This window comes from Gavialis gangeticus, unplaced genomic scaffold (genome assembly GCF_001723915.1).
Source record: "Gavialis gangeticus isolate Ggan-Ray unplaced genomic scaffold, GavGan_comp1, whole genome shotgun sequence".
NCBI lineage: Eukaryota > Metazoa > Chordata > Crocodylia > Gavialidae > Gavialis > Gavialis gangeticus.
The window spans coordinates 11,163,303-11,173,620 of NW_017729012.1; the positions used below are offsets into that span (position 1 = coordinate 11,163,303).

Sequence of the window (10,318 nt, forward strand, 5' to 3'; positions counted from 1 at the left end):
GGCGGGGGCCTCGTGCCCAGGGAGCGGGAGCGGGAGCGGGAGCAGCCGGGCCCGGCACGGACACGCCGGCCGGCCGGGGGCTGCGGGGCAGCAGAGCGTTTGCCCGCGGCGCAGGGTCTTGCGTGGGGACGGGAACCGGCAGTGGCAACCGGGGCTGCCCTAGGCCTTGTGGCCGGGGGAGCCGCTTTCCCCCAGCCCCTGGGCACGTCTGTGTGCCCGGAGCCCTGCGCCGCCCCGCTGCTCCGCTCCGCTCCGCTCCGGCCTGGCCAGCAGCGCCTTGCGGGGCCAGCAGCTGCGCTGGGAGAGCTCGGCCGGCAAACGCCTGGAGCCGGCCGTGCCCCCCGGGCAGGACGGGGATGCGGAAGAGGAGCACTGCTGCAGAGGACAGCTCGCAGCCTTGCCCGTTCCTGCAGGAGGCGCTGTAGCCGGTGGGGCGCCTGCACGTGGCCTCCGACAGCGTGGGGTTGCGGCTGAGTGCCCCCAGGCCTGCCCGTCCTCTGGGCCCTGGTGCTTCAAGCGGCGATGCTCCTGCTCAGGAGCAGCTGGTGCTGGTCGAAGCGCCTGGCTGGCACAGCCCCCTCGGCAAGTCGTAGGCAGCACGCTCCGTGCCTTGTTAGCCTGTGTTTCCACAGTCTGGTGGCAGCCGGCCGTGCACCGCAGCTGCTGGGCACGGCGCGCGGGTGCTGCGTGGTTGGCCGCATGCTGGGTGCTTGTGGGGAAGCGCGCCGTAATGCCTTCTGCAAAGAGCGCGGTCGGGCACACATGGGTCTGAACGTTTGCTCTGCCTGGGGCTGCCCCAGCTGCTCTGTCTCTGGTGTAGCAGAGCTGGAGAGGCTTGTAGGATGGGCAGCACCAAGAGGAGCCCACGGCAGGCCCCGTATTGGCCAGGCACCAGGGGGGAGAGACCTGGCTCCCAGGGGCCTTGACTGGATGCAAAGATTGGGGCGGGGGCCGGAGAGCTGGGGGCAGGCAGCCTCCGTAAGAGAAGTAGCTGCTTGATCACTGCTCCCCGCAGCGTGCTGGGCGCTGGCTGCCCTGGGTATCAGCCAAGCGGGTGGAAGAAGCTGCCTCTTCCATGGGGGTGACTGGCACAGCCCATGAGTGCCTGGCACCAGGGAGCTGTGAACCGCATGGCACAGGGGCACTTGCTTCCAGTGCACAGATGCTCGTCTGGTCACCAGCACAAGCGAGAAGGCAGGGAAGCCAGCTGGGCTCTGCTTAGCATGCCCCTAATATGCTTATGATGGCAGTTGTCCTGGCTGTCGGTGTCCTGTCAGTGCGAGGCTCTCCGTGGCTGCCCGCTCTGTGCCGGGGGTCACGTCTGGGCCAATGCCCGTGTTCTGGGGCTGCCTCGCAGACTCGGCTTTGGCCCGGGTGCTGCAGAAGGCAGCTGCAGCCTTGGCTTGGCTGGTAGCTGGGCCCTTTCCCTTGCTGGCCGAGAGAGGAAAACTCTTACCACTCGATTAACTGGGGATTACCGGGGCTGGGGGCAGATTGCAGTGATTTAGCAGCCCAGCAGGAGGGCGGAGATGTCTCTCTGTCTGTCTGCCTCCTCTCAGCCCTTTCTGAGCAGGTGGGCAGCCTCCTGCTGGCTCTCCTGACCGAGGACTCACAAGGGCAGTGCGCTGCCCGCATTGCTGGCACCCAGGCATCCCCCGGCATGTGTCCTGGCCTGGGCTGTGGGCTCCCCTGGCCATGCCGGGCATGGAGCCGACAGGTGTGTAGGGGACTTGGAAGACGTCTTTGCCTGACCTACTAGGGCTGATCTGTGAGGGTCCTGGGCCACCTGCAAGTGGGCAGCCCCCAGGTGTGGCGAGGGAAGCCCAGCCCTGCACTTGGTCGTGACCAGACTAATCCCAAGGGTGGGTGAGGTCCCGGTGAGTGGCGTTGGACTGTGTCCCGTTACAAGCCCTCATCCACCCGCAGTCTGTGTCGTCGGGGTCGAGGCAGCGGTGCTGGGCTGGCTCTGCGGGCCGTGCTGTGGGCCGGAGCGGCAGGAAGCCCTTTGCCATGCCCCTGGGGTGCACATCCGTGCTATTTCTGGTCATTGCCCAAGAGCTTCCAAGCGGATAATCTCCTAATCGCCAGCTCCTCAGGTTCATCTTCACTTGTCTTTGCCGGAGACCTGGCTTATGTCTGGGGCGCCAGCTCCTAAATAGCCGCTGACCTTGTTGGCTAAAGCACGTTAGGAAACAGGCTGGCATGACCGCCGGGATCTCTCTCCTCCCGTCACGCTGCCAGCTGCGGCCTCCCCCACTGCACCGCTGCTCCCCTCCCAGGGAAGCAGGGGCACCCATGGCTGGTGCTGTGTTGCTGGGGTTGCAGTCTGTCTTTGGAGGGCAGTGTGTGTTGTTCTGCATGTGGCCTGTGCTGTGGGGGCCAGAGTCGTGTTGGGTGCATGGAGGAGAGTGGCTGTGGGGCAGAGGACCAGGGTCCCCTGGTTGGCGGGCCATGTGCACCACCTTGCTCCTTGACTGAAGGATGGCGAGAGGCTGCAGCCCGGGGCTGGGACCCTCTTGGGTGTCTCATCCTTTGCCTAGTAGCACAGCAGAAACTCACTGAGCTGTGCACGGGGTGGGATGCTCCCACCCCCCAGGCAGGCACCAGTGGCCGTGACGCATGCACCGTCCCCTCCCCAAGGGCTCATCTGCATTGCTTTCCAAGCCGCTGGAGTTATAGGACTCGGAGCTGAGCGAGAGACAGCAGCCCAGAGTCAGGGGCCCCAAGCCATCTGCTCAGCACTGAGCCAGCCGGGCTCCCGGTCCAGCGGGGGGGTCCCTGCAAAAGAGAAGGAGCACGAGTTCCACCGGTGGAAACCCCGGGAGCTGCATAGGTGCAGGAAGGCCTGATAATGCAGCACGGGGCGGGTGCAGCTGGGAGCTCTGGTTCTCCGGCCGGCGCTGATGGAGCTCCACTGCACGTCTGTCCAGTGCCTGCCCGGTGTGTCGGGCCCTCGAGCGAATCCTCCGAGCGAGTGGGAGGTGCAGCGTGGCTGGGGCACCACGTGGCTGGGCTGGGCCCTGGCATGTCCTGCCCTTTCCTGTCTCATGGCAGCAGGAGGGGTGTCAGCGGCAGGTTTCGCCCAGGGTGCGTGGGCGCTGGCATGCAAACACGCGGTGACACGGACTTGTTCCTCTTCCTTCTTTCTCTGCGGAGTCCCCAGAGGTTGTTTGGGGGGAAAAGATGCTTTTCCCTCTCTGCAGCAGCCGCTGCTCACCATCCCCCTGTCGCGGGGGTAGGCCCAGTATCAAGGCCGTGCTGCTGTGTACCCAGGCTGGGATTCCCCCTCCTTGCTGGTCCTGTGGGCGGTGGCAGGATGTAGCGGTGGAGTTGGAGGCCCGTCTGTCCCAGGCCCGTGTCTGTGGGTGCCTCTACTAGTAGTGTGCGCGTTCAGGCCAGGCTCTCGCTGCAGCCATCAATGCGGTCCTGCAGCATGGTCCCGTGATGGCTCCTGGCCCCTTAACATGGCCATGTCCTGGCTCTGGTGAACGGGCAGCAACATCCACGCTGCCTCAGTGCAGGATCATCCCCTTGCGCTCAGCCTGGGGACAGGAGCCCAGCCCTTGCACTGAGTCTGTGCGCGGAGGCAGCGGGGCCTGGTCCCAGCTGCCCAGGTCGGTACGTGGGGCTGAGGACAAAGGAGAAGGTGTTTGTGGGTCCAGACTGAGGTTTAGTGTCCTGTACGTCGGGTGGCCTAGCCATGTGCAAGGAGGTCTTGGCTGTGGGCGTGGAGCTGCCTCGGGCCAGTCACCGTGCTTGTGTAGGGAAGCTGGGGGCAGCTCATTCGCTTCCACCCTTCGTGCTGCTTCGGATCAAAGGCCCCCGGTGCCCTCCCCTCCCTGGCAGGCTGGCGACTCGGCCTCCTGTGCTGGCAAAGGGCTGAGAGATGCAGCGTGAGAGCAGCTGGGAGGTACTGGCAGCCTCGCTGTGCCGGTCCCGGCGGGGCATGGGCTGTCCGGAGAAGCCCGAGAGTCCCCCCTGCCTCGAGCAACGAAGGCACAGCTGACTTTGTCCCTCCACCCAAGACAGACCCGGCGCTGCCTTCTTCCCGCGCCTCGCCCGGAGCCGGGCGCAGTCCTGCGGATGTGACGTCCTGGCTAGCACCGAAGGCACGTGCCAGCAGCCCGGAGGGTGCGGGCCCCAGGGCCGAGCAAGGGGCTCCTGCCAGGTCCAAGCTGTTTCAGGGCCTGCCTGGGGTCGTGGTCTTCCCCGGGCAGCGATGCTGTTCCCAGCGGGACTGCCATACGGCTGCCAGCTCCTTTGAGAAATGCCCGTGTGTGGCTGTGTGTGTGTGGTGCTGTCTGGGTCTCAGATGGCAGGTTTTCTCCGCTCGGGAGGCAGGCGCCTCCATCCAGGCTGGTGGGAGTTTGGTCTGTGCCATGTCTCGGTCGCCTCTTCCCTCTGTCCTCCCGGGCGGTGCCCGCCGAGGGGTCTGGGAAGGACGACTTGGTCCCAGCACCGCCCCTGGCAGCTGGCATCTCCCGCTGGGCGTCCAGGCAGGTACGGGGATGCGGGTGAAGCCAGGCCTGCTTCACGGGCTCCCCTGGAAGAGGCAGGGCAGGCTCGTAGTTCCCACCCAGCCGGCGTCTGCCTTCGTCAGCTCTTTGCCCGCAGCTCCGCTCTGCTCCCTCTCGTTTGGATGAGCCGCTGACATTGTTCCTATAGCAACCGCTGCTGCCAAGGAAGAGGATAAAATGGTTGCCATGGCGCTCGTCGGGAAAGGAAAACACATAATAATGAACTGTGGACAAACAGGAGAACGGGCCTGGCAGGGCTCGGGCAGGGCTGGCGGCTCCTGCACCCCTGCCCCTCCGCGCAGTGGGGTAAGGGGGGTCCTGCCTGTGAAGCAGTGGCCTTTGGGTCTGGCCCAGAGGACCCCAATCCAAGTCAGGCTGGTGGCGGGTTTGCACGGGTTGCCCACCGGCCCCGTGCTTTCCCACAGTACCAGCCTCAAGCGCAAGCGCAGGGGTTTGCTGCACCCTGGGCCCCTGGGGCACTTTTAGTGCCAGGCTGTCTCTCACTCCGGTGTCGCCAGGAAATGAGGACTTGTGCAGCCAGGTAAAAAGGCGATGGGCTCCCACCGGGCTTGTGACGAGGCCTAGCTCTCTGCTAGGGAGAACTCGTCCTCCCAAAGCAGCAGCCATCAAGGGGCCGCTGGGGTCCCGTCCGCGCTGCGCTGCTGGCTTTGGGCTGATAGCATCCTTGCCAGACCCCATTTCCTTTGAGCTGCTGGTGACAGCGCTCATCATTAAAAGCCTCCAAAAAGCAAGTGTAATGCTTCTGTTCCCTGTGCCAGTGGGCATGTCGGCCTCTGCAGGCACGGAGATGGCTGGATGGGGTTGCTCATAACCCAGATGACGTGCACGGTGCTGGCCAGCAGCAGGGCAACGGCTGAAATGCAGCCGACTTCGTCTCAGCAGGCTCCTGCCGGGGGCCGTTGGGCAGGGAGGGCCGCCTGGCTTCCTTCGTATGACCATAACGGTGGGCAGGATTGAGGGTCCGTGCACCCAGGCAGGCCTGTGCTGCATGGCGGGGACGTGCCCAATGCTGTGGCATCAGAATGGGGGGGCTCGTGCCGCACGAGACGTGGGCATGTGAGAGCTGGCAGCTGCAGGCACCGGTGCCATCCCTGCATGTGCTGGAAGCTCCTGCTTGCCGTGCGGTGGGTCTGTGCCCACTTTGGACCTGGGGAAGCAGGTGCTGAGTGAGGTGACTGACCCGCAGCAGTGGTGGGAAGGGAAGAGCTGGGACTAGGCTGCCGAGCAGGCTGTCATATGTCAGTCTTGCATGTGTCCATGCACCAAACCTATCAGGATTTTGCTGGTATTAAGGCGTTGCAGGGGCTTGCCGTTGTGACTTGAATAGTGACAGCCGGGACCTGCATGGTAATGGGTGGGGAGCCGCTGAGGTCCTCTTCTGTGACAGCAAGGTTGATGCCCAGAGGCTTGGCTTCAAGGCAAGGACAAGGTGGGCAGCCTTGGTCTTCAGCCCGTGTTACTCCTGCTGGAGGCAGGGAGGAGCCTCCCTTCCAGCTGCGCGGTCCGGCTCCATCCCGAGGTAGCAGCGCTGGCCCTGGAGGGCGCTCGGGGAGAGGGGAGGGGAGGCGAGGCAGCCCCGTGCCAGGGGCAGGGAGGGGGAATCTCTTGTTCTATTTAAGTGAAGGCGGCTTAATGCCCACAAAGCTGCTTAGCACTTGCATTCTGCCAGAGGACGGCTTTAGGGAGAGGCAAAGCCTCTTAAACCAAACAGGCCAGGGCGCACTGGAGGTGCCGGCCCCTCGCCAATGCCCCGGAGAAAGTGGGTCCTGAAAGCGCAGGGCTAGGGTTGCAGCAAGGTGACAGCCCCCCCAGGCCATGGGGAGAGGCGCTGTTCACCTGTCCCTTGCATGCTGGGGCCTGCAGCCCCGCGGGGTGCGGCTGTGTTAGCGAGGGACGGGGCGTGGGGCTGGGTGCAGCCACCCACAGTTGGCCGTGACCCTGCGGCCAGTCTTTCCCTCACTGACTTTGCGTGTCCTCTGCAGATTATCTGTGCACCCCGGAAGAAAACATTTACAAGATCGACTTCACCAGGTTCAAAATCCGGGACATGGAGTCCGGCACGGTGCTGTTTGAGATCACCAAGCCGCCTGTGTCCGGTGAGTGCCGACTGGCGCCGCGTGGCTGCAAGTGACCCCTTGCTCTCTCAGCCTCGGGCTGCAGGCCCTGGCCGGCCCAGGGACGAACAGGGCAGCTCAGAGTCCGGTCCATGTAGTTAAGAATAAAAGTCAGGGCCTGGAAACCCAGGTGCAACAGGTGAGGCCAGGAGAGATCAAAGTCCTTGGTGGCAACTCAGCTGCATAGCTGAAATGTCAGTCCCTGCCCCGGTATGGCAGATGCAGGCCTGGGCTCCCCTGCTGCAGTTCCTCCGATGCCTTTCCCTGCCACTCAGCATCTCTCACAAAAGCAGGGAAGAAAAGCATCTCCAGAAGCAGGCTCCGTGGGAAGGAAACGGGCCGTGACGTGCTGTCAAACCAGCGGGGAAAACAACAGACAACACATATGGTTTTGCCTTGCCTGCTATCACTGCTCTTCCTTGTTTGTCACCTCCGGTAGCAACGAAGATTCGGGCACCCGCGCGAGGCTTTCAGTTGTTCCCTTCTAAACTCCCCGTTCGCTGCACGTCAGACCAACTTTTCTCCCTGTTTGTAGATGGGGAAACTGAGGCGCGGGGCTGAAATGGCTTGTTTGAGGTCAGGCTGCAGTCAGTATAGCAGCAGCCTCTGGGGCTCGCAGGTCTTAATCCGGGGCTCAGACCTGTAGGCTGCTCTTTACAGTCCACAAAGCAGCTCAGAGGCCTGGGAGCCTGAGGAGTGCTGGGCCTTTGCGAACAAAGCACATGGTAGGCAACCGTCTCAGCCGCTGCAAACTGAACTGCTCTGAGTTTGCTCGCAGTTAGGTTTGGGGCTGAATGCTTCTTGCTGGTCTCGGTGACGGGGGAACGTATGCACAATCTACATTGCAACTGCAAATCCATGCGCTGTCCTAACCGGCCACCTGCAAGGACTGGGTGTGGGGGGGGGACGTGAGCTGCATCCAGGGTAAGGTCCCTAGTGCCATGGAGGACGAGGCAGCGAGCGAGTCTGTGCTGGAGGGTTCATAGTATCTCATTTATCCTGCTGTTTTGGCCGAAGCCTCTGGGGTTTCATAAATTTCCTGCTTATGCCAAACCTACTCCCGATGAAGCCATCATGTTATATACAGCCCTGACTGCTTCTCTAGGGAGACACCAGTTCGCCTCCACGTCCTAAGCTGTGTGTTTGGCAGCAGGGAGGCAGGAGAGCAAGTCCAGATTGTTCATGCGGGAAGCGCAGGAGCTGGGCGCAGCAGCTTCATTGGGAGAACCAGCCCCTTGCTTGCGCGACGGATGGGTGATTTCACTGGGAGACTGATGCGCTCGGTTCTTCCGCGCTCGGTCGCACAAGGCTGGTCCCCCACCAGCAGTCTCCCGGCAGCCGCTGAATGGGAAGATGTGCCGTGGCTGCGCACTGCTGCAGGGCGGCTGTGCCAGATCTCACCCCCTGAATCCTCCCTTCCAGCTCACCGCAGGCAGGCCGTACCCACCTTGTGCAGAGAGCCAACCGCTCTGTGCCTCGGTTTACCTGTGCCATATTTGGCTGGGGTCCAGCAATGTGGGGGCAAGCTCCGGGGGTCTCTGTGGGGAAGGGCCAGGCAGTGTAGCAGCCCACCCCGTGGCAGCCCAGGTCTGTTTCCCCATCCCCGCTGATGGAGAGTTGGTTTGTGCCTTTGCAGAACGTGAGCACAGTGATAAGAAGGATGTTGACCCCAATGCCGGCCGGTTTGTGCGCTATCAGTTCACCCCGGCTTTCCTTAGACTTCGGCAAGTTGGAGCTACGTAAGTAACTGGCACCTGGGGCTGGTGGACGTGTTCGGGTTGGGGCGAAAGGGTCGTTGATCTCCGTAGCGGATGGGGCAAAAGGGTCGTTATCTCGCTCCTTGTACCAGAAGGGTTATGTGCAGCCCTTGGATTCCTCATGTCCTGTGGTTTGAGCGGTCTCGCCCTCAGTACCTCTGCTCCGAGTGTGTATTGGGTTCACACAGTCCCTGTCTTGCACTAAGCCATTCTAATTTGCTTTCTCCTGCACTCTCAGTATTTCTTCTCCCTTCTTTAGCATCTACAAACAGGTAAAACAAACTAGGAAGTGTATGTGGCCGGGCGTGCCCTTAAATATGGAACAGCTAATTGGCTTTGGGAATTGATTGTTCATGAGAGTGCTCTCGCTCTGATCACTCCCCACCCCCCGGCAGCGACAGGTAGCACTGGGGGCTGGGGTGGGAAGGTGCAGGTTCTGGCAGGTATCCCCACACCCTTTACTCCGGGGTAGGCAAAAGCCCCATTTGGTTCTTATTGGAGATGGAGAATCAGGTCATTGGGCCAGGATGGGGCTGGACCTGTGCGGAGGGAAACAAAGGGGACATTCACTTGTGTCTGAATTAGATCAGATTAAGAGCTTGGCAGCCATTGTCGTTATGGCATTGGGCCTGTAATGCTATAATTAAATGTCAGCTGCTGTTTCCAGCACAGGCCTGTTTTTCAGCTGGAGAGAAGCCATCAGTTTGGATTCTGGTCAGACTGCAGCTCAGCAGACTCGGCTTCAGAGCGGGGCTTTTCCCCGAAAGGTGGTTTAGGTGAACTTAACTCTTGTCAAAGACAGAAGCAGCAGCAAGGTGATTCCAGGGTGTAGGTGCCTGACTGAAATCCTGATGAAAGGCTCAGTTGTAAAATGAGAATCTGGAGGCTGAATATTTCGAGCTTTGGGAACTGCTGCCTCTTGATGTACCCTGGCCAATGCTGCTACACTATGCTTTGGTGGGGACTCCTCATCCCCAGTGTTTGGGACTGGAGAGCCACGTTGTTTACCAGCAGACGCCCACCTCGTTATAGCAAAAATTCATTTTAGGTTAGGACAGACACTGTTTGCATGACAGGATTTACCCATTGTACAGTGTCGTATATCCCGGAGCCTACACTGATAGCACCCGGGGTCAGGCCAAAGCCAAGACTTGCCTACACAGGAGGTCACTGTTCCAGCTTTCCTTTTCTCTCTTGCAGGGTGGAGTTCACAGTAGGGGACAAGCCCATTAACAACTTCCGCATGATCGAGAGGCACTACTTCCGGGACCAGCTGCTCAAGAGCTTTGATTTTGAGTTTGGGTTCTGTATCCCCAGCAGTAAAAACACTTGTGAGCACATCTACGAATTCCCACAGCTCTCAGAGGATCTCAGTAAGTCCAGTCGTGGGTTTGCCTGGAGGGATGTTTGGAAGGGGTTTTAATGGGAGAGTCCAAACCAGCGGAGAAGCACCTGTGCTAACCAGACAGCCCATTCATTCGCTTATGCCAAGTCATGGTCAGCCACAGTCATGGTGAGCCGTAACACAGCTGCTGGCTTGCAAGGGGTGAAGAAAATTTCACTTTGAGGGAACCAGAGCAGTCGTGCTGTTTGGCAGATACGGACACCTGCCTGGGAAGTGGCCAGGCGCTGACGGGCACGTTGTCAATGCAGTACGTAGGGTTTACCTATGACGCATTGCACTGATAAAGCTGAAGCCTGTCGGGGCCTTTTAGACTTCACCCTTCATTTGCCTTCCCTTTCCCAACCTCGCTGCCGTTGGTATTCGCTGCCTCTGTGTATTGTAGCTCATGGCCGTGTGTATCAAAGCACTAATGCTGCAGTGGGTTTAAAACACACTGATTCCCTGCTGCTTTGCTGCTGCCACGGTTGCTGTTTTATCACCTTCAATTCCAGTGTAGAACGGGGG

The 10,318-nt window shown here is 61.0% G+C and overlaps 2 protein-coding genes across 2 annotated transcripts in view; both read left to right on the forward strand.

Moving 5' to 3' along the window:
• PIGS (phosphatidylinositol glycan anchor biosynthesis class S) overlaps positions 1–593 on the forward strand; it is a gene marked incomplete at its 5' end in the record, with an annotated part of 10,871 nt that extends 10,278 nt beyond the window's left edge. Inside the window, one exon of the mRNA XM_019510978.1 lies at positions 537–593. Within this exon, the coding sequence (XP_019366523.1) occupies positions 537–593 (57 nt within the window). The remainder of the gene's footprint in view (positions 1–536) is intronic.
• A 5,568-nt stretch (positions 594–6,161) lies between these two features.
• The window catches only part of UNC119 (unc-119 lipid binding chaperone), a 16,876-nt gene continuing 12,719 nt past the window's right edge, over positions 6,162–10,318 (forward strand). Inside the window, exons 1-3 of the mRNA XM_019511264.1 lie at positions 6,162–6,634; positions 8,289–8,391; positions 9,610–9,782. Of these exons, the coding sequence (XP_019366809.1) occupies positions 6,586–6,634; positions 8,289–8,391; positions 9,610–9,782 (325 nt within the window). The 5' untranslated portion in view covers positions 6,162–6,585. The remainder of the gene's footprint in view (positions 6,635–8,288; positions 8,392–9,609; positions 9,783–10,318) is intronic.